Source organism: Stegostoma tigrinum, chromosome 1, assembly GCF_030684315.1.
Source record: "Stegostoma tigrinum isolate sSteTig4 chromosome 1, sSteTig4.hap1, whole genome shotgun sequence".
Taxonomy (NCBI): domain Eukaryota; kingdom Metazoa; phylum Chordata; class Chondrichthyes; order Orectolobiformes; family Stegostomatidae; genus Stegostoma; species Stegostoma tigrinum.
In genome coordinates this window covers 162589084-162612922 of record NC_081354.1, presented here as the reverse complement: position 1 = coordinate 162612922, position 23839 = coordinate 162589084, and the positions used below count along the sequence as shown (strand labels likewise).

At 40.8% G+C, this 23839-nt stretch overlaps 2 protein-coding genes across 2 annotated transcripts in view; one reads left to right on the top strand and one right to left on the bottom strand.

Moving 5' to 3' along the window:
* The window catches only part of ino80b (INO80 complex subunit B), a 33583-nt gene extending 19741 nt beyond the window's left edge, over positions 1 to 13842 (top strand). The window contains exons 2-5 of the mRNA XM_048537574.2: positions 3493 to 3682; positions 4468 to 4574; positions 7072 to 7244; positions 8872 to 13842. Coding sequence (XP_048393531.1) covers positions 3493 to 3682; positions 4468 to 4574; positions 7072 to 7244; positions 8872 to 9330 — 929 coding nt within the window. The 3' untranslated portion in view covers positions 9331 to 13842. The remainder of the gene's footprint in view (positions 1 to 3492; positions 3683 to 4467; positions 4575 to 7071; positions 7245 to 8871) is intronic.
* A 6239-nt stretch (positions 13843 to 20081) lies between these two features.
* The window catches only part of nelfa (negative elongation factor complex member A), a 66223-nt gene continuing 62465 nt past the window's right edge, over positions 20082 to 23839 (bottom strand). Inside the window, exons 10-11 of the mRNA XM_048533559.2 lie at positions 23605 to 23704; positions 20082 to 21040 (exon numbers count right to left, since the gene is read on the bottom strand). Of these exons, the coding sequence (XP_048389516.1) occupies positions 20856 to 21040; positions 23605 to 23704 (285 nt within the window). The 3' untranslated portion in view covers positions 20082 to 20855. The remainder of the gene's footprint in view (positions 21041 to 23604; positions 23705 to 23839) is intronic.

Sequence of the window (23839 nt, the reverse complement as noted above, 5' to 3'; positions counted from 1 at the left end):
ATAATCCAGGAAATTATTGGCAGGTTGGGACAGTATTTATTTTGGGGAAAAATTGACTTATTAGGGATAGTCAACACTGCTTTGTGCAGGGCAAGTCTTCAATCTTAAATTTGAGCTTTGAGGAGGTGATAAAAATGATTGAGGATGGGGCAGTGGATGTTGTCTGCATGGATTTTACTAAAACATTTGACAAGGTCCCCAGTAAGCTGGTCCAGAAGATTAAGTCACATAGGATCCATGGTCAGTTGGTAAGTTGGATATGAAATTGGCTTGGTCATACAGAGGATAGTTGTGGCGATGTGATTTTCTGACTGGAGGTCTGTGACCAGTGGTGTTCTGCAAGGATCAGTACTGTGACCTCAACTGTACTTGCTGGAGTCAGAGGTATGTGTGGAGCTGGAGGAACATAGCAGGCCAGGCAGCATCAGAAGAGCTGGTAAGTTGACATGTCAGGCCTAAAGAAGGGTCCCGACCCAAAAACATCAGCATTCCTGTTCCTCTGCTTCCTGGCCTGCTGTGTTCCTCCAGCTGCACACTGTATTAATGCTAACACCTCTGCTGTTTTGTGATAGAATGAAAATGTAGGAGGTCTGAATAGTACATTTGCGGATGACATGAAAATTGACGAATTTGTGGATAGTAAGGAAAGTTAGCAAAGGATACAGCAGGATATAGGTCAGTTGGAAAGTTGGGCAGAAAATGGCAGATGGACCCTGATCCAGACACGTGAGGTGATGCATTTTGGGAGGCCAAATAAGAGCAAAGCATATAGTAAATGGCAGGACCCTAAGATGCATTGATCTACAGAGATCTTGGGGTGCAAGTCTATCACTTCCTGAAAGTGGCAACACGTGGATAAGGTGGTAAAGAAGGTGAACAGTATGCTGGCTTCCACTTAGGTAATTGAGTATAAAAGTTGCCAAGTCATTATTGCAGCTGTATAAAAATTTAGGCCACATTTGCAATATTGTGAGCACTTCCGGCCACTGCATTACAGGAAGAACATGAGGGCTTTGGAGAGGGTGCAAAGAGGTAGATGTGAAGTGTCGGGATACTATAAAGGAGGCAAGAGGTAGACGAGCAAATTGTCATTACCCTGTAAATGAATTCAACATCGGATATCAAGCAAATGAGGAACAGGAGAGAAAGTAAACAGTGGAACCTTGGGACATATGAGTTGACAAGTTGGGGCAGAAGGAAGAGGTACAGTGGGAAGCAATGATCAGACATCATAATTGGTTTGTTCTTGTAATTAATAAGCATCAGGTATCCATTTTGTTGGGAAGTCACTTGTTCATCTCTAGTTGTTAGAGATAGGAGGAAACTGAGATATAGCTAATAAACTTTCCAAAAAGAAAGCTAAGAGGCAAGAGTCAGCCTGGCTTGGAAGTAGCATGAAGCAGTGCAGCATGGTGGGGTGGAATATGATTCAAGTAAGATGACCCTGTGATCTTGGAGTGCAGTATATTTGTTTAATATTGTTAGAATTAAATAAATCTCAATGTGGCTCTTGGTTGTCAAAAGTAAGAAAGCAACTAGTCACTAGCCTCATCTTAGCAAATGTTTCTCCCTTCATCAAAAAAGCAATCAAAATTGTTTATGCAAAAGATGCAGGTGTCTGCTTAAGATCTGTGGAATAACCGTTGTCAGTACTTGGTTTATACTATTGAGTGGTTAGTTTGGGCAGTGCAGGTGTCCTGTTCAACAGATTATGTTGAAACTACTTGTGGGAGTAAATTGCTGTGAAGTACTTGTGAAAGCATCTAAAATGCTAAACTAGTAATAGTCATTTTATTGTAATTACAGCACCTCAACCCTAATCCTGCCCCCATCCCCACCCCCACTTACCCACAACCAATCTACTCTCAAGTGATAAGACCATTAGACATAGGAGTGGAAGTAAGGCCATTCGGCCCATCAAGTCCACTCCGCCATTTAATCATGGCCGACGGGCATTTCAACTCCACTTCCCTGCACTCTCCCTGTAGCCCTTGATTCCTTGAGATCAAGAATTTATCGATCTCTACCTTGAAGACATTAACGTCCCAGCCTCCACTGCACTCCGTGGCAATGAATTCCACAGGCCCATCATTCTCTAGCTGAAGAAATGTCTCCTAATTTCCGTTTTAAATTTACCCCCTTTAATTCTGAGGCTGTGCCCACAGGTCCTAGTCTCCCCGCCTAACGGAGACAACTTCCCAGTTCCCACTCCTTCTAAGCCATACGTTATCTTCTAAGTTTCTATTAGATCTCCCCTCAACCTTCTAAACTCTGAGTACAACCCCAGGATCCTTAGCTGTTCATCATACGTTAAATGTACAATTCCAGGGATCATCCATGTGAATCTCCACTAGACGCACTCCAGTGCCAGTATGTCCTTCCTGAGGTGTGGGGCCCAGAATTGGACACAGTATTCTAAATGGGGCCTAACTAGAGCTTTATAAAGTCTAAGAAGCACATCGCTGCTTTTATATTTCAACCCTCTTGAGATAAAGGACGACATTACATTTGCTTTCTTAATCACACACTCTACCTGCAAGTTAACTTTTAGCAAATCCTGGACTAGCACTCCCAGATCCCTTTGTACTTCAGCTGCGGCCCCAACAGTGAACCCTGTGGGACACCACTTGTCACTGGTTGCCATTCTGAAAAAGAGAATTTTATCCCAACACTCTGCCTTCTGTCAGGCCGCCAATCCTCAACCCTGAGAACAATTCCAGTGCCTTAGCTTCAATTCTAAGAGCACCTAACTGAACACCAATCAGGGATTAAACTCAAACCCCTTCTGTTTGTATGGCTTGAATGCTTAACTAAACCATTAACAACTTGTTTCAGGTTTTATTGAAGCAAACCTTTCTACTCCAAAACCTTAGTCCTTTTACTGTAAGTTCAGTAAAGTATAATGGGCATATAACACATCTGCAGGACAGTCAGTACTACAGCTTATTATCCAAGCCTTTTGCCTAGAGGATATTTTGAACTCTCTCTAATGCCAAAGTATGATTTATAGTTCTGGTGCTTATAGAAATAATGAGTATGACATAACATCAAACAGGTTAGAACATAGAACAGTACAATACAGTACAGGCCCTTTGGCCCACGATGTTGTGCCAAACTTTTAACCTAAACCCAAGTTCTATCTAACCTCCACCCCACCCCCACCCCTTAATTGAAGCACAAGTTCTTTTCTGAAAGCATGATGGTACCAAATGACACCAGTACATCCTCAGAACGATCAATTTGCGCATGAAAACGCACCAAATGTAAATTAATTTAACAGCCAGAACATTTTGTTTAAGGTTTAGCGTTTTCCCATATAACAGGCACAATTGTGTTGGCATTGTCAGTCTGGTTTATTCTTGGGCAGTTTGTATTGTAGTCTGCATTGACTTTTGGCTTGAGTGGCAGGTAGTTTTGGGTGAGAGTTAGGTGTTTAGTCACTCAATCTGCCACTTTGGCACCATTTGACCTAGCTTCCTTGCTTGTCTACAGAAGACGAAGCTGGCGGGCACAGTCTTCACAAGAAGAAACACAAGAAGCACAAGAAACACAAGAAGAAGCATCACCAGGCGGACGTGGGGCTCGGCTTTTCCTCTGAAACTTTGGAATCCGACTCTGGTACAGGAAAACCGCAGCTAAAACTTAAAATCAAACTGGGTGGTCAAACTATGGGCACAAAGAGGTAACATCTTCATGATCGTATTACACGTTGCTTTTTAATAGTTAAGCTTCTTTTGACCCTATCAAGGAATGCTCCTATATTTGTAAGGAGTCATTTTAGAGGAAAATGGCTTGTCCTCACAGGGAAACTCAATTTCTCAATTTCTGGGGTTCTCTGTAAAATAATTTCTAAAATTCCAAGGTAGGATAGTGGCTATGGTGTGGAAAAGCAGTCCAGTTGTTAGAAGTTACATTGCTGTCAATGGAAATTGAATTCCATTTGTGGGCTGTACCTGAAAAATTGCTAACTTAAATGAATGCCACCCGTCTCTGGTCAACTTTATTCATGGACACATTTCAGTTAACTCTTAATACCATCTTAAGCAAACCATTTTGTTTTTCTTGAATCGCCATAGCAATCATTTAAAAAGAGCAGTTAGCAATGGATAATGAACATGGCCTTCCCTTTATTATCTGTAACCTGAAACAAAGTTAAGCAAAGATTTAAAACAAAAAATCCCAGAATTTATTGTGGAATGCCACTCCAAATCAATTATCCAATTATTCCATGGGCTAGGGTAGTGAGAAATGTACCATTGTAATGTTGGAGTAGACTGGTTCATTCGCAGTATTCTGTCTCTACTGTTGGTTAGTAAGTATACTAAGTGATACGGTCACATATAGACACCACAGATGACTTATTGACCAAGAAATGAAGCAGATTGATCAAATTTTTTTTCTGTTTTATAATAAGTGTTTGACTTGACTTCTACTGCACATGTAGTTCTTAACTATTTTTCATGTCAGTGTGCCCCACTTTTCTTTGGCCTCTGAGCTGAAGCAATCTCCCTCTCCTTTGATGGTTGATGATGAACCAGATGAAGTGCCATTGGACCAGTATCGGGCGTGGCTGGGTAAGTCTGTGCACTGTAGTGATCTGAAAAGACATCAAGGAATATGCTTTAATCTCCTGTATATTTCTGCAACCCTCACCAGCTTTAGGCTTTTTTAAATGTTGGCATATGGGGTATGGGCATTGCTGGCTAGGCCAGTGTTTATTACCTAGAGGCAAGTTAAAAGTCTGGATCTGGATCTGGAGTTACGTGTAGGCCCGACCAGGTGAGGGTGGCAGTTTTCTTCACTGAGAGGCATTAGTGAGCCACATGGGTTTTCCTGACCATTGGCAATAGTTTCATCGTCATCATTACACTTTTTTATTCCAAAGTTTTTTCAATTCAAACTTACCATCTGCCATGGTGGGATTCAGACCTGGGTCACCAGGATATTACCTGGATCTCTAGATTAATAGACTAGCAACCATACCATTAGGCCAATGGCTCTCCTGTATGGTAGCTTATATCAGTTGGTCGGTTTTACCTGTGGGAGCATTTTCTGAAGGCCTATTTTATCAGGATTTTCTTAGCTGAGCTGCAAAGAAACCTTGAGTCAGCAGTAGTTGGTCTTTAGAGAATTTCGGGTCAGCAACTTTGACGTGAACTTATGAAAAAAGCGCCCCCCCCCCCCCCCCCCCTTCCCTTTGGATAAAGGGAGCAAGAAAATAATCAGAATTGTGCACTATGCTGTAAATGTGGCCTCATATAATTTTAATGTAACTTTGACTGTTTTTAAATTCTGAGATTGTAAGAACTGCCAACGCTGGAGTCAGAAGTGTGGAGCTGGAGGAACACAGCAGGCCAGGCAGCATCAGAGGAGCAGGAATGTTGAAGTTTCCGGTCATGAGCCTTTTTCAGAAATGTCAATTTTCCTGCTCCTCTGATACTGCCTGGCCTGATGTGTTCATCCAGCTCCACGCTGTGATCTCTGTTTCCAAATTCTGTTGTCTTACAATGATCTTCACTCCTTTATTTATTATTTGTATGGTATTTTTAAGCTATTTGCTACTTTTTATAAAGACTTGTGAATCTGTGTGCTCCCAAATTCCAATGAACCCATATCCCATATAGACTTATTTTTCAAGGAATATGATTCCCTCATTCATCCTATCAAAGTGCATGTCACACTTAACAGGATTGGATTTGATTTAATTTTTATCATGTATGTAGTTACAGTGAAAATCTTTGTTTTGCATGCGGATCATACTGTGCAAAGTGCTTTGGGGTAGTAGACCAGCATGAGGAAAGAATCTTAAACCTGCAGAGAAGGTGCACAAATAGTGATATCAACATTAAATTTAAAGTTTTAGAAGCCCATTTACTTGCTATTTACATATCAATTCTGCTTTATTTGCACTGTGCCATGTTCCAAATTAACTCTGTTTCAAAATTATTTTCTGAAATAAATTAGCTAATTTTGTATTTCTGAGAATTAAAACTGCATTGCATTCTGAAAATGACTAATCTCCAACTTGAATGGAGGCTAAATGACAAGACAAACTGAAAATGCTGCCAGGCTGGATCAAACAATTTTTTAAAAAATTATATGCAAGTTTTACTATCTTCTTGAGTGAGACTTCAGAACTTTGCTGTTATTTCTGATGCTGTTTGATTGAGTATCTTGTCAGGGTCATAAATCACACCATTACTAAATCACATCAGCCACCTACCAGCAGTGAGTTCAATTTGCATTAATGGCATAAAGCCAGCAATTTCATGACATGCAATTTATTTTATTAAGGATGCTCACTACAAACTTGCATTTTTTTACTTCTTTCAAAATTAATGATGCAACTTAGTGATTTAATACAGTCAGAACAGTTTTGTTTTGTGCTCCTTTTATGGTAACTCTTCAGCCTGTTAGATCCTTGTTGGCTCTCAAGACCAGCTCAACTAGTCCCATAACCCTGCCTTTTTCCTGTAGCTCTACAAATGTTTCTCTTCAATTAATGTTCTAATTCTCAAGAGCGCCAATGAATCTTGGGTAGTTTATTCCATTCTAACCATTTGCTGAATAAGATAAATTTGTTGGTGTGTGGAGAATCTGAACTAGTTTGTCCACTTCACAAATTGCTGGTTTTTTTAAAACAAACGAATAATGCAGTACAGTATAGCACAGGAACAGGCCCTTTGGCTACCAGGCCTGCACTAATTCCATAACCTTATTTATACCTGCTTCTTATTGCCCATAAGTGGATTTTCTGCTTCCCATTCTTGTGGGGTGGGGGGTGTGGTGTTGGTGGGGTTTGTTCTAGAATCACTAATGGTTGCTGTATCACTTAATTTCAACTGCAGGGTCATAAAAGATCTGACAGAATTCTCCAGACCCCTCATGTCAGTGACAACACATCTGTTACAGAGAGTTAAGGAGAAAGACACCAACAATAACTTTTATCAACAAAAAAAAAGGCGTGATGCACTTCTCCTTTTTATCCTTAGTCCCTCCTTAATATGTTCACGGTTGGAGTAAATAAAGTAAAAAGTTGAGTTTGATCAAAATTATTTATAACATTTGCAGATGAGGAGAGCAATTTGGATCCATCGCCTTTACCAGACTTGGATTCAGAAAGCCTTCAGGAGCCAGAACAGGATGAGGAGCAGCGATGGCTGGATGCTTTGGAGAAGGGAGAGTTGGATGATAATGGAGAATTAAAGAAGGAGATTGATGAATCACTGCTGACAGCTAGGCAAGTGAGTGTTGGGCCACATCTTGCATGTAAAATGACAGCATGTTAATGATTGACCATGTTACTAATGTATAACACTGAAGGGTCCAGGCCTGAAACGTCAGCTTTTGAGCTCCTGAGATGCTGCTTGGCCTGCTGTGTTCATCCAGCCTCACATTTTATTATCTTGGATTCGCCAGCATCTGCAGTTCCCATTATCTCTGATTACTACTGTATATGTTGGCCACCAGTTTGAGGGAATTAAGAGTTATGCCACAAGTTAGGTATTTCTAGAACTTTTGGCTGGTCTGCACAGTTCAACTGTTTGCTTCTCGCAGATGGTATTTTGTCCTTAGTCTCAATGTTATCTTTAAGAACTTGCACGATTGTGCATGTTCGTGCTCCATTAAGCTTGCCACAGAAATTTAGATTTCGTGGTTAATGGCTTAACTTCCTTTTCATGAATGTGATAATAGTTCAGTTTCAGTCAGCCACTGTGGAGTCTGAAATGTGTGTTATCAAGTGGCAGCTGCTATGGCTTTCTTAAATATAAATTTCATTTAACTGACTTGACTTCTGAATTAGCCAACTGTCAATCAAGTTAGTGTAGACGATGATATGTACATGAACTGTGTCAGCATTTCATAAATAAACTTGGTAGTAAAATTGAAGTCTGTAAAATTAGAGATGTTGGCAGTGTGGATACAGAAATTGGTTAAGGGACAAATTAGTATTGAAATCATCCTTCAAATTGAAGGAAAATGAGCAGTAGTATTCCCCAAGGTGTCTGTATTAGAAATACCTCATGATTTTAATATCAATAACCTGAACATTATTTTTCTTTGCCAGCTGCAACATTCAAAACGGAGGAGGCTAGTAACAAGCTTTAGGAGGAAGTAAACAAGCTGGTGAAATGGACACGTGGCAGCTGAAATAATGCAGCAAGTTTGAAGTGCATTTGGAAAGAAAGCGACAACAAAAACTAACATTTTGAAAGATATATGTTCAAATATTTGAACTTGATAGGACAAAAAGGCTGATTTTAAAGCACTTTTGAATTTTCAGTTTTAACTTTGTGTACTGTAACAGAGTACAAAAGCAAGGAACTTTAAACTTTTGTAAATCACTGCATTGGCCCAATTTGAAGCATGTCAATTTTGTTGACCTTTGCTATTTATTTGGGGAGAGCAGAGAAGCTGAAATAAAAACAATGTGCTGATAATACTCAGGTCTGGCAGCATCTGTAGAGAGTGAAGCCGAGTTGATGTTTGTGTAAAATGACCGTTCCTCCATACCAAAGAGCTTTTTGACTCAAACTTCTCTGTTTTCCCCCCTCTCAGTTTGGGAGTATTTCTGATGCATTCTGCTTTGAGATCGATTTTGAGCGTAAACAATAAATCTCCTTTTTTTATTTGAAAGATGCTGGAGTACTTCTCCTTGGAGGAGATTGGGGTGGTTTTTTAAATGAAGTATTCAAAATCCCATCAATCTCTCGATACTTCCCCTTCAGAAGTTTATCCAGTCCCTGAAAGTTGCTACTGAATCTGTTTCAAACTTGCCTTTGGGAAGTGTACCTCAGGTAACTCATGGCATTAAAATGCTTAAACTGTTGATTCAAGTTCTCCAATAGATTTTTCTTTTTGTTTGTGCAGCGTGCCCTTCTACATAAACAGCAAAGTCAACCCCTCCTGGAGTTGCCCATGGGCTATAAAGTGAAGGAGATGACAGAGGAGATGATGGTGAAGCGAGCTGAACGTGCTCGGAAAAGGCGCCTGCAAGCTGCAAAGAAAGCAGAGGACAACAAAAACCAAACAATTGAACGTCTGACAAAAACTAACAAGGCCAAAGTCAAAACACTGAGGGAGAGGAAAACTAAAAGAATGCACTATCCTATGATTAGATATTGCAACAGCGCTGAAGGGATCACTGTCTCCTTTCCACATGGATGTCCAGCCCCACTCCCGGCTGTTCCTCAGCCTGTGCCCATCCCTATAACCTGTGGGGTAGGGGGCTGTTCAAACTCCAAGAGATACTCTTGTTCTAAAACTGGGTTACCACTCTGCAGCCTTGAGTGCTATAAAAAGAATTTGTTGATCCAAGGTTTGGCCTGATGGGCTGCAAGCTTTGTTTTTTAATATTGGCTCTGAAGAAATAGGGGAAAGGTACTTAGAAAGCTCATTAGCTCAAGGTTTCTGTCAGCGCATTCCTGCACTAACCAGGAATGATCTCGGATACCTTTAGAGAACTAATTGGTGTTAAGATTCTTCTGTAATATGAATTACCTATAGAACTTTGGATCATGATGGCTGTTTCTTGGAATTATATGGGTTATGTTACAGAAGTGGCAGAATTACTGGATGGTATTCTGGCAGTTTAATATCCATGAAAGGAATAGTGTTCCTCACAACAAGGAATGAAACTGCTTCCCTGTTCAGGTCATTATGTTGACAGCATGGCTCTAGTACAGTATGACTGGTTCCACAATGAAGTGTTTTCCCTGCCCAATGATGCATTTCGTCGTCACCAGTGTGATGTTTCTCCATTCCTTTCCTGTGAACAACTTGATGTGTAATAACTACTTGGAGCAACATTCACTAAAACTGACACCTACCAATCCCGGGTTTCCTTGGACTCAGGTAGGGAGCAGAATAGACTGCCATCCTGTAATGTGAATTACATACAAATTCAGACCAGTTTTCAAGCTAATGCCCTTCTAATCCCCACATTACTCATTAGCTGAATATTCTCTTTCCTTCATTTTGTTCCACACCAACCCTACCCCCACCCCAAAACACTTAGCCCAGATATCCATGGTAGTCGTGCTGTGCCCTGCAGACATGCAGTTAGGAGATGTTTTGGATAGCGATAGAGGAATTTCTGAATCTCAAACAAATCAGGAAAACCTCCCCAGTTGCAATCCAGGGAAAGGACATCAGTCTGTTCAGATTGTCTGTCCACTTGTGTAAAGATTTATTGGAGTTACTGAACAGTCTTAACTTGTCAGGAAGCATCTGTGGACAAAGAAGTGGTGTTGATATTTCAGGTCAATGACCTTTCATCGGAATTGAAAGTTTGAATATACTGTAGTGGCTTAAACATTTTTGTTGATTATCTGCCTTGTACATTTGGAACATGGAAAGAAATTGTCAGCAAAAGATTGCTACTTTATGTAAGATCTGATAACATTTAAATAAAGTATATTTTCACCAGAAGTATTTCTTGAGATACATATGAATTCTATAGCTAATGAAAACATCACCAGGTAGTTACAGCTGAAGATGATCAACCATTCAGAAATAATCTCCAGTTTATGCCTGACACCACACCATGCCATTGACTGACAGTCAGTCAATGGAGCATTTTATAAATACCTGCTTTGGAAATAAAACCAGTGTGTCTCCAGGTTAAAACATAGACAACGCCTCACACCTAAAATGCATTGTCTGGCCTGAGATCTCATGTCTTGTACACATTGATAAAACTTTAGTTATCTCAGGACAGTGACTTAAAAGAAATTTTGGGGTTTGCATTTTAATCAATTGAAACCTGCATCTCCTTTTCTAACTGATTAAAGATTAAACAGGGAGTCTGCCAGCCATTAAATAGTGTCTTCAAATAAATCTGTTGGACTATAACTTGGTGTCAAGTGATTTTTGACCCTGTCCAACACTGGCACTTCCAGACTCTCATCATTAATCCCTCCACCAAAGGGAAAGTTCCTTCATGTCTACACAAATGATTCATGCCCCTCTTTCCTCTGTTTTAAAGAAAACAACCCCAGTCTCTTTGCTCTCTCTTAACTAAAGCTCTCTGGCCCAGGCAACATTCTGGTAAATCTCTACACCCTCTCCAGGACAATCCTATTCCTGTTATAATATGGATTTCAGAACTGCACACAATAGCTGTGGCTGAACCAATATTTTATGTTCCAGCATCACTGCTGAATTTAAATGCCATGTGTTGATTCATAAAGGCAAATATCCAATATACTACTTTACCTGTTCTACTACTTTATCTGTTCTGCTACCTTTAATGAAGCAATGGACATGTAAACTTCTGTGCTTCCCAGTGTCTACAATTCACCACGTATTCCCTTCCATTGTTTGTCTTGCCCAAGTACAGCATTTTATGGTTACCCAGATTGAATTCCACTTGCCACTGATTAGCCTCTTTGGCTTTGTTTCCTTTTTATTTCAGGATCTAGAATTGGATACAATATGAAGATGTAGCCTGAACAGAAGATAATGCATTTTGAGTATGACTCCCTTTGACATGATTTAGGTGTCCAGTTCAACATTCTTTTAACTTTTATAAATTTGCAGCTTTGTAGAAATTGGGCAGAATTGAGCTTTGAATCTACCAAAACCCATAAATCATCATAGATTCCTCAGTAGCTACACTTGGTTCCAACCAATGCTGAGAAAATAATGGTGTTAAGAGAATCAATTGAATGATCTTTGGCATTGATTTGAATAGTTTGAAATCTGTTGTGAACTATTTGTAAGATTCAAGAGGTGAACTTTCACAGTTGCCTGAGTGAAGTTTGGTGTGGGAAGTTCCTTACTCAGTGTTATTTCATTTCATACAATAACTGGTAACTCCAGTGTCAGAGTTTTGAGCAGAAAACAAGTGTTTCCTTGAAAGTGAGTTATTTATATTTCTTAACAGGTGCATAATGTTTTGCTTTTATTGTAAAGGCACACTAAATACAAAATGTCATTGTTGTCACTGCTATTTGTGTTTTGTTTTACATCTTGAAGTTTTCACCAGGTTCATGTATTTCAAAACTAAGTTTGGGGGGGTGGGGGGTGGAAACCACTCTCAGCTTATTGTGCTGTCTTGCAATTTTCCTAACTGAGAGCATGCACCTTTTGTTCTTGCATTTTCTGCAAGGTTTATAGGATGGGTGGAAGTTAGCTCAAGCACTCTTTTTTTTTTTTTTGTTTGTTTTTGGCTCCTTGGGCAAATAGCTAAAACTATACTCTGGCACTGTGATGTATCACTTGTGGTGGAATCTGTATCCCATGACTAGCATGATGCTGCTACTTCAAATTGCGGGGAAGTATGCTCAGATTTGTATGTTTGAGTTTGTGTTTTCCTCACCTTTATTCCAGAACTGATGTGGATAAGAACATTTTTGTAAATATCAAGTTTGTTGCTTAGAATTTTGTTTTCTTGAACCAGTTAGAGAATGCCTTTTATGTTTTAATTCCAGAAAGGAAACAAATTTCATTTGAAATGTACTGTCTGACCTAGTGTGGGCAATGCCCTGGTGGTGTATCTCTAAAGCACATTCTAATATTAAATATATTAATCATGTCTAAACCAAAGCTGTCATGAGATCAGGAGCTGAGTGGCTGTGGCAGAACTGAAACTGGGCGTTAGTGAGCAAGTACTGCTTCATAATCCTTAAATAACTTTACTGATTTCAAATGTAGACTGTTGGAAGGTAAGTGGCAGTGTGGCTTTCTCCTGCTTTTTGTGGACAGTTCAGACCCAGGTCATTATCTACATCACATGGATGCTAGTGTTGTAGCTATACTGAACCAGCTTGGCTCGGGTGCAGCAAGTTCTGGAGCACAAGTCTTCAGTGCTATTGCCAAGATGTAACCACTGCTCCCAGCATTTCTGGTAGCGGTTGGAATGACTCGAATTAGTTGAAGATTGGTATCTGTGATATTGAGGAGTAGGGTGTGATAGATCATCAAGTCAGCGTATAGGGCAAACAAGTGTGAGCGTATCAGTCACTTATTCTGCACTGACACTGGCTTTCCCCTATCATTTGTGATGGGGATCTTTGGAGTCTCCTCTCATGCCAGTCGTTTATTTGCCCATCACAATTCATGACAGGACATAGTAAGACTGCAGAGATTACAACTGATCCATTGGTTGTGGGATGACTTAGTTCTCTATGCTGCTTCCACTGATGGTCATGCAAGTTGGGTTAGATCTTCTCCAATTCTGTCCCAGTGCGTGGTACCATACAACACTGAAACATTGAAGTCAGGACATCATCTCTTCAGACTGATGGAAGGGATAATAATAACAATTGGATCTTGTTAATCATGATTAATTTCAATATAGCAAATTGTCTTAATAGCAGTGTTCATAGAGGTTGACAGCGAGAAATGATTACAACAATTAATCAAGTTTGACTACACTGATTTTGTTTCTCCATGTATCTTTCTCTCTTCCATCCCTCCCCAAATAAGTTTACAAGTAGAGACTTGGAGGTGATGCAGGGAACAAGGAGGGAAAGCTGCTACTTTCAGTTAAATGAGAGACACAATTTGCCATCAGTTTTGGTTTGGATCTTAAGATATAGGTGCAGTAGTCATTTGAAAATAAAACTGACTCCCTCAGCCAGTTTGATGTATGAATTTGTGATGTAATTGTCCTAAACTAACCTTTTCTACAGTATTATTGATTTGATTGATTTGTATAACTAAACAACTTACTGACGCCAAGGTTGGGGGTTTCACTAAAGCCTCATTACAGCCTTGGACAAAACAGCAAAATTCCAGGTGAGGTGAGTGACATCAGACCAAGGGAGGCAGCAAGGACTCCTAGCAAATCTACACTACATTAGCAGAGGAAAGGAAAGAACTAATTTCAATCATAGTTACATTTATGTATGTATTTTCATCTAGTTTCAAGTTGATTGTCTGTTTAAAGTGAAAAAATTCTAAACTCATTATTAAAGGCTTAACAAACTAAAACGAGTGACATTTCATTATTATTAACAAGCTGTTAGACTTCAAATCCTATAATTTGAATATTTTTTTTGCCTGGATATTAAAATACAGTAATGCTTGCAGTGGTAAAATCCAGAAGCTAGTGAGTAATGCTATATGCATTTGTTGATTAACATGAAGGGTATCAGTTAACTAATTGGTTAGATGCTTGGTTTGTGATGCAGAGCGATGCTTGATTTCAATTCGTGCATCAGCTCAGGCTACCATCAAGTTGTCCCTTTGCCTGAGACAGTGACCCTCAATTAAGCCACACCAGTCATGTCTTTGTCTCTCTCGCTCTCTCTCCTCTAAGACCATAAGACAGAGGAGTGGAAGTAAGGCCATTTGGCCCATCAAGTCCACTCCGCCACTTAAATCATGGCTGATGGTCATTTCAACTCCACTTCCCTGCACTCTTTCCGTAGCCCTTGATTCCTTCTGAGATCAAGAATTTGTTGATCTCTGCGATCTTTGCTTCGAAGGCATCCAACATCCTGGCCTCTACTGCACTCCGTGGCAATGAATTCCAAAAGCCCACCACTCTCTGGCTGAAGAAATGTCATCTCATTTCTGTTTTAAATTTACCCCCTCTAATGTTAAGGCTGTGCCCATAGGTCCTAGTCTCCCCGCCTAACAGAAACAACTTCCTGATGTTCATCCCTTCTAAGCCATGCATTATCTTGTAAGTTTCTATTAGATCTCCCCTCAACCTTCTAAACTCTGAGTACAATCCCAGGATCCTTAGTTGTTCATCATATGTTTAAAACCTACCATTCCAGGGATCATCTGTGTGAATCTCTGCTGGACACGCTCCAGGGCTAGTATGTCCTTCCTGAGGGGTGGGACCCAAAATTGGACACAATGAAAGAGCAAGCCTATAGTCTACTAATGCTACTCCAACAAATGTAAAGTCAAAGATTTAGAGTTGCAGTCAGTTTCTTTCTTTTTTCATTTGGCTATAGCTGTTCAGGGCAGTCAGATAGTTGTGAACTTCTCAATACTGAATTTCTTGATTTTCTAAACTCTAAATCAGATAATCTACATCATTGCATTAGTAGATTGGAGGGGGGGGGGGGGGGGGAGGAGAGAGAGAGAGAGAGAGATTGACAACATTAGGTGGCTTCAGTAGCTGAAGGTTATTACCAGAATGGTTAGCTATTAATTTCCTGCATGCATTAGTGAAACCTTATCAAAAAGTTTCAACAATAGAATAGAAACACCTACCAATTTGTAAATAATAAAATGTGAGGCTGGATGAACACAGCAGGCCCAGCAGCACAAAAGCTGACGTTTTGGGCCTAGACCCTTCATCAGAGAGGGGGATGGGGTGAGGGTTCTGGAATAAATAGGGAGAGAGGGGGAGGCAGACTGAAGATGGAGAGAGTGTAGGTAGGGAGGGGACAGGTCAAGGAGGTGGGATGAGGTTAGTAGGTAGGAGATGGAGGAAGGGACGGGTGAGGAAGAACAGGTTAGGGAGGCAGAGACAGGTTGGACTGGTTTTGGGATGCAGTGGGTGGAGGGGAAGAGCTGGGCTGGTTGTGTGGTGTAGTGGGGGGAGGGGATGAACTGGGCTGGTTTTGGGATGCAGTGGGGGAAGGGCAGATTTTGAAGCTGGTGAAGTCCACATTGATACCATGGGGCTGCAGGGTTCCCAAGCAGAATATGAGTTGCTGTTCCTGCAACCTTCGGGTGGCATCATTGTGGCACTGCAGGAGGCCCATGATGGACATGTCATCTAAAGAATGGGAGGGGGAGTGGAAATGGTTTGTGACTGGGAGGGGCAGTTGTTTATTGCAAACCGAGTGGAGGTGTTCTGCAAAGCGGTCCCCAAGCCTCCGCTTGGTTTCCCCAATGTAGAGGAAGCCACACCGGGTACAGTGGATGCAGTATACCACATTGGCAGATGTGCAGGTGAACCTCTGCTTAATGTGGAAAGTCATCTTGGGGCCTGGGATAGGGGTGAGGGAGGAGGTGTGGGGGCAAGTGTAGCATTTCCTGCGGTTGCAGGGTTATTATCTTGGAGCGATGCTGGTGGGCCTGCTGTGTTCATCCAACCTCACATTTTATTATCTTGGATTCTCCAGCATCTGCAGTTCCCATTATCACCTACCAATTTGTAGTGTTGGGACTTGCAGAACAGCCACCAGACTTTGTAAATAAAGGGAATAAAAACACCAAGAAGTTATCCTAACTTACATTACACACCAGTTTGTCACCAGCTGGAATGCAGTGTCAAAATCTGGGCACATCACTGTAGGAAATACTGTACTTGTAGGTTTTGAAGAGTTTACAGAGAAACATCAGTGGAATAATGCCAAAGATGAGGAATTTCAGTTCCTTGGATAGACTAAAGAAGCTGGGGTCGTTCCCATTTCTTCTCTGAACACTGGAAATATGCAAGTTGCCACATTATCACACCAGATTCCATTGAGCCAACTGCACAAAATTCATTTGAAGAGGATGCACTGTTTTCCATCTTTAGTAACACCTCAACCACTGGTAAGATACCACTAGCTTTAATTACATTCCAATATCCAGCCTGGGACTAGACCTATTCAGTGGTAAATACAATATATTGACTATCAATGATGAATCATCTATAAATCAGTTATAGATGTCCTCCACAAAATCATTTACTATCATAGCTGTGCATTTGTGCAATCTCTAACCATCTCCCCTCTACATTCAATTGTGTCACTAGAATTCCTTAATATAGCAACTTGCTGGGAGATGACCACTGACTAGAAACCAAATGAGCCTTATAAATATGGTTCCTACAAGAATTGGTCAGGAATGCTATAGCAAATAGCTTGCCTCCTTTTTATCTGGTGTCTCTCCACTGTCTAGAAGGCACAGGTCAGGAATTTAACAGCATGCGCTCTTCTTGCCTGGTTGGGTGCAGTTTGAACATCCTTCCATCTGGACACTACCTACCACCTTCACTAATCATTTCCTTGACCACTGATGCACGGTGATAGCAGCGTGTACCAACTAGAAGATGCGCTCCAGCAGCTCACCAAAGCACCTTTGACAGCACTCCTAAAACCTAAAATCGCCGTCACTGAGAAAGACAAGGCAGTAGACGCAGGGGAGCACAACCAACTGCAATTTCTCTTCAAGCTATAGATTATTTTGATCTAAAGTTACGTCACCACTCCTTTAATGTGACTGGTACAAAATTTCAGAACTCTCTAAAAGCCTTGTGCCTATCTACCCACATGGACTGCAATGGCTATTAATGACCAGCATCATAAGGGCTCATCAAGTCCTCATACCTGCTCTGTCATTCAATAAGGTCAAAGCTAATTCTGTGTTTTGAATTCCACATTCCCATCTACATGGATAACCTTCAAACTCCTGCTTTAACATGATTTGATCTGTGTCTTAGGAATATCCTTAAGTATTCACCTTTTCTGATGCAGAGTTCCAACGTGTCTCAGCCATTGGAAAACATCTCTGCTGATCAGTCCCAAAAGGATGACACCTAATTTTTAAAAAGTATCCCCAAGTTCTGGACTGATCTACAATAAGAAACTGCCTTTCCATGTCTACCTTGTCATGACTATTCAGGATGTCATACATAAAAGCGTTGGGAGGTCATGTTGCAGCTGTACAAGACATTGGTTAAGCCACTTTTGGGAATATTGAGTTTCATTCTGGTCTCCCTGCTTTAGGAAATAGATTTTTAAAAACTTGTAAATCTTTTCTGAACCCTTCAGGTACATTGCCAGGGTTGGAGGTTTTGAGTTGTGGGGAGATGCTAAAAAGGTTGGGACTATTTTCCCTGGAGTGTCAGAAGTTAAGGGTTGACTTTATAGAGGTTTATAAAATCATGAGGGACACAGTGAATAATCAAGGTCTTTTCTCCAGCATAGGGGAGTCCAAACTAGAGGGCATAGGTTTAAGGTGAGGGGGGAAAGATTTAAAAGGGACCCAAGGTGCAACTTTTTTTCCGGTGAGGGTGGGGCATGTATGGAATGAGCTGCCAGAGGTGGAGGAGGAGGCTGGTACAATTACAACATTTAAAAAGACATCTGGACGGGTATATGACTAGGGAGGTTGAGGGGAATATGGTCCAAATGCTGGGAAATAGGACTACATTAATTTAGGATATCTGGTTGGTGTGGACAAGTTGGACCAAAGGGTCTGTTTCCATTCTGTACATCTGACTCGAGTCAATTTTCACTCTTCTAAACTCCAGTGCAAACAAGTCTGGCCCTTCCAACTTTTCCTGAGAAGACTATCCACTTATTTCTGGGATAGTAGGAACTGCAGATGCTGGAGAATTTGAGATATTAAGGTGTAGAGCTGGATGAACACAGCAGGCCAAGCAGCCTCAGAGGAGCTGGAAGACTGATGTTTTGGTCCAAAACATCAGAAAACATTTTCTGAAGAAGGGTCTAGGTCCAAAACATCAGAAAACATTTTCTGAAGAAGGGTTGAGTCCTGAAACGTCAGCCTTTGTGCTCCTCTGATGCTGCTTGGCCTGCTGTGTTCATCCAGCTCTACACCTTGTCATCTCTTGACTATTCATTTCAGGTGTTGATCTAGTAAGCCTCCTCTGAGCAGCCTGAAAAGCATTTACAATTCTTTAAATAAGACTGAAATTCCAGAGTATTCAAGTATGTCACACCATGGTCCTATACAACAGAGGCATAATAGCCTTTAATTTTTTTTTCCTCCTTAACAGAAGTGCCACATCCCAATTGTCTCCTTAATCAGTTGCTGCATTTCCATAATAACTTCTTGTGACTAACTGTATGTACCGGGATACAGAGATCCCTTTGTATCTCAGAACACAGAAGTCAGAGTCACATAGCCATTCACCATTCAAGCAATATTCTGCTTTTCTTTCTGCCAAGGTGAACTTCACATTTTCCCACATTTGCCAGATTTATCCCACTCAAGGAAGTTGCAGGCAGACGTTGATACATTATGATCTCTTCATATATATTCCCACTATTTTTGTCTCATCTGCAAATTTAGCCTTAATACAAACTATAAAATTACAGCAGGTCTAGAGGCACTCCTTACCCACAGCACGTGACTCCTTCAAAGAACTCTCAAATTGGTCAAACATTTCTTTTCACAAAACTGATTCTTCCCAATCATCTTGAGGTGTTCGAAGTGCCCAGGTATACCCCACCCACCATCATCAATCCTTACAACTTCCATAAGCGAGACGCACGTTCTTTGGAGTACAAATTCCTGTTTCCTGCCTCCTTCCTATTTTAAATAGAGGAGATATATTTGCTACTTTCCTATGTAATAGAACCTTCCAAGGATTAGTGAATTTTGGAAAACTAACATTAACACATTTGCTACCTCATTAGCCACTTAGACTCTAAGATAAAGTCCATCTAACCTGACGTCCTGTCAACCTGCAGTTCCATCAATTTTCTCAGTACTGCTTCCCAAATGCTTGGAATTTCACAAAGTTCCTCTCTGCCTTCCCCTTCCCAGCTTGTATTATTAATAAAAATGTTTCTTTCCTGTCACCCACAGTGAAGAAAGAAGCAAAATATTTGTCTATTTCATCTGCTGTTTTCTTATTATCAACTATTACTTCCTTGTTCTCACCATCTAGAGACCTAACACATTTTTAGTTTTCATAATTAGATACCTGTAGAAATTCTTGTTTTCTGTTTTTACATTTGTAGTTTTCCTCCCATCCCTTAATACTTTTCTTCCAATTAATTTTTCACTAGTCTATCCAGTAATACCCTCATCACATTCAACAATTAATTTTAGTTACTTCAGATCTCCAGCATTTGTAGCGTTTTGCTTTCGTGTCAGCAACAATTTGTACAGCTTCCACAGAGTAAGGCAGGTAGGTAGGTAAAGTAAGGCAGGTAAAGTTGCCATAATGCCAAAGGGCCATAGGGCTGCTCTCTCATTAGAGACAATTGATGGTGGTTTAGCCCAAGGATCACCACCCCTTAGGTGAAAAGGACAGGTTGAGATGGGACCCTCATGGTAACCTCAGCCAGATGATCAAATTTTACTGCTGCTGCTGTCACAGAACAACACACAATGAGCATTGGAAACTGCTCTCTCTCTGAGAGACGTTCTGAGCATATCATGAATGCATTTGTGCTTTTTGAAAAGAACCAAAAAACAGATGTGACTCCAGTTACATTGTAATTTTATTGTGCTTGGTACTGTACATTCAGTAAAAGCACTGCCGTCCCTTAAGCATTGACAGTTCAACCAGCTGCCTAAACACAGGAAAACCAATTATGGCTGTGCAATCTTTAATCTGCACTCATTTTCCATAGAAAATCTAATTATTTTACATCTTACACTGTACGAGAGCGCACACAAAAGAAAGAAACCTAGAATCTTTACGACTGTACAAAAAAATAGAAAAATGGTTGTTAAATCATGCTGCCTCTGCAACAAATACTTTACAAAAACCGATTATGTGACTCAATGAAGGCACCAGATACCAAGAAATCTGGCTTTCCAATGCTCTCCAGTTCAAACCCCCGACTAAAAGTGAACCAAATCTAAGCTGCTAAATGATTTCCCCTTAGTATTTCAGAAATGACAAACCAACTCAAGGTTGTGGTCATGCAGTCCTCCTTTCAGCCGTAGCTAGAGTCCACATGGTTTCCACAAATCAAAGAGTTTTCATGCTGAAGTTGTCAGTGTAGCTGGAGACTGAACCATCATTAAAAAGACATTGACACCACAGGAGACAGAAAAACACATCAATTGCAGGAAATCACTCCTCTATTCATTTCATCCCACTCTCTGGTAGCCCTAAATTCTGCATCACAATCTGTTAAATAGATGTCCCCTGCAAATGTCTATAAATACAATCAATCATCGAAGCCCAGGTCAGTGGCAATCAAGATAACATTGGATTTGGTCCACAAGTTTGAGGTCCTGGTGAACTCTCAGGACACATTTGTGATAGGCTTGTACTTCTTCAGTCTGGTCCATTGGCCTGTGGCATAGTTCATTTCAAAGACAGTGTCCACCAGCATCGTGGTGCTGCCTGTGCCATCTGCCTTCGGTAGAACTTCTGTGTGTTCGCTTAGTTTGATTTGAATGATATCGCCCTGCTCCGGACATGGGTTTTCTGAAAGAATAAAATGGCAATCAGCTTTGCACAGTAAATGACTCAAAAGTATTCAAAAATAGCACTTACGTTGCACATTTTTTGGTCAGTTCTAACATCTTTAACTACTTCCCTCCAATATAAAACAAAGAATACTGAATGTATTTCATGTCATTTTGCCACCATTCCCCCCTCATGTAAGGGGAAATAAATACAGAAAAATAATAAACATACCCTTCCATGTCACATATTGAGGGGCAGAGAAATGGGAATGGAGCCTTCACAATTAGAGTCGATACAGTGTGGAGCCAGAGGAACACAGCAGGTCAGAGCCTGAAACATCAGCTCTCCTGCTCCTCTCAAGCTGCCTGACCTGCTGTTTCTCCAGCTCCACACTGTTTGGACTCTGACTGCAGCACCTGCAATTCTTTCAACGAGGGCTTTCACCAATAGAGAGGCGGGATTGGGGAGCTAATAGAGGTCAGAGTGTTGGGAGAAGCAGCATTAAGCCATTCAGCCCATTGAGTCCACTCTGCCATTCAATCATGGCTGATATGTTTCTCAACTCCCATTCACCCACCATACCTTTTGATCCCCTTACTAAAATCAAGAATCTGTGTCTTAAATACACTCAATGATTAGAACTCCAGCCTGCGGTGGCAATGAGTTCCACAGATTCATCATTCTCTGACTGAAGAAATTCCTCCTCATCTGAGTTCTAAAGGTTCTTATCTCTTCCACTAGTGCAAACATTATCTCCATGTCCACTCTATCCAGGCCTCTCAGTATTCTAAATTTCAAACAGATTCCCTACCCCTCCCCAGCCTTTTAAACTCCATAGAGTACAGACACAGAGTCCTCAAATGCTCCTCATTTGACAAGATCTTCATCAGTCATGTAAACCTCCTCTGGCATCCCATCCATCATCAGTACATACTTCCTTAGATATGGAACCCAAAACTGCTCAACATTCCAAATGCAGTTTGACCAGAACATTATACAGCCTTAGCAGTCCATTTCTGACCTTGTATTCTGGCCCTTTTGAAATGAACAACATTGTATTTGCCTTCCTAACTGCCAAATAAACCTGCATGTTAACTTTCACAGAATCCTGAACTAGGACTCCTTCGTGCTTCAAATTTCTGAAGCCTATACCTCTGTTCTCAAGTGCACAACATCACACTTTCCCATCTGCCACTTCTTTGCCCATTCTCCTAGCCAGTCCAAGCCCTTCTGCAGCCTCCCTGCCTCGTAAACACTACCTGTCCCTCCACCTACCTTTGTGTTATCTGCAAACTTAACAACAATGCCCCTTGTTCTTCCATCCAATGTATTGACAGAAGTAATTTTTTCAAAATAGTAATTTCTTTAAAACCTGCTAATCTTATCCTAAAGCAATGACTTCCCACTCTAGATTGCCTAACAAGGAAACATCCAGTTTCAATCTACTTTGTTAATCCGCTTTAGCATTTATATATCTCAATTAGATTTTCTCTCATCTAAAATCCAGAGAGAGTCATCCTAAACTGCTCAATCTCTCTTAAGACAAACTTCTCATTTCTGGAATCAACCTAATAAACTTTCTCTGAACTGCTCCAGTGCAATTACATCCTTCAGGAGAGGCTTAAAATTGAATACAATACTCCAGTCGCAGTCTAAGTAATGCCTTGTACAGATGCAGTAACACTCCCCTGCTTTTATACTTTATTTCTTCAGCAACAAATGCCAAAATTTCATTTTTCTTTTAGTACCTGCTCTACCTACATACTAGTTTTGTGATGCATTTACAAATACACCCAGATTCCTCTGCATCAAAGCACACTAAAGTTTCTCTCCATTTAAGACCATAAGACATAGGAGTGGAAGGAAGGCCATTCGGCCCATCGAGTCCATTCCACCATTTAATCATGGCTGATGGGCATTTCAACTCCACTTCCCTGCAGCCCTTGATTCCTTGTGGGATCAAGAATTTATCTATCTCTGCCTTGAAGACATTTAACATGCCGGCCTCCACTGCACTCGGTGGCAATGAATTCCACAGGCCTACCACTCTGACTGAAGAAACGTCTCCTCATTTCCGTTTTAAATTTACCCCCTCTAATTCGGAGGCTGTGCCCACAGGTCCTAGTCTCCCCACCTAATGGAAACAACTTCCCAGCGTCCACCCTTTCTAAGCCATGCATTATCTTGTATGTTTCTATTAGATCTCCCCTCAACCTCCTAAAAACTCTAATGAATACAATCCCAGGATCCTCAGCCGTTCATCATATGTTAAACCTACCATTCCAGGGATCATCCATGTGAATCTCCGCTGGACACGCTCCAGCGCGAGTATGTCCTTCCTGAGGTGTGGGGCCCAAAATTGGACATGGTATTCAAAATGGGGCCTAACTAGACCTAGAGCTAAACTAACTAACTACTGGGATAATAAGTTGCTTTTGATTCCTCTGACCAAAATGGATAACTTCACACTTATACTTTTAACAGTATTTTAATTGCCAGCTGACACTGAATAACAAAATCCAAGGGGAAACCTGTAACCTCAGATGCAGATGGTGAGAAGAGAATGAAATATTATAACATACCTCTTGACCCAGCCATAAAGCCAAGTATAAGAGCCTTCTCTGGTCGGGTAACCTTGTTGGCAGTCTTGAACATTTCTTGGGCTGCATACATTTGATCTCTCTGTAAAATGCAAAACGAAAAGCATGAAAATCACCAGATAAGGCTATAACATGAGTCAACAAAATAACTAGTAAAGAAGGGAAAAAAAGACTGAGATCCAACTAGAATGCCAGTTATACATTGGGAGTTGCAAGA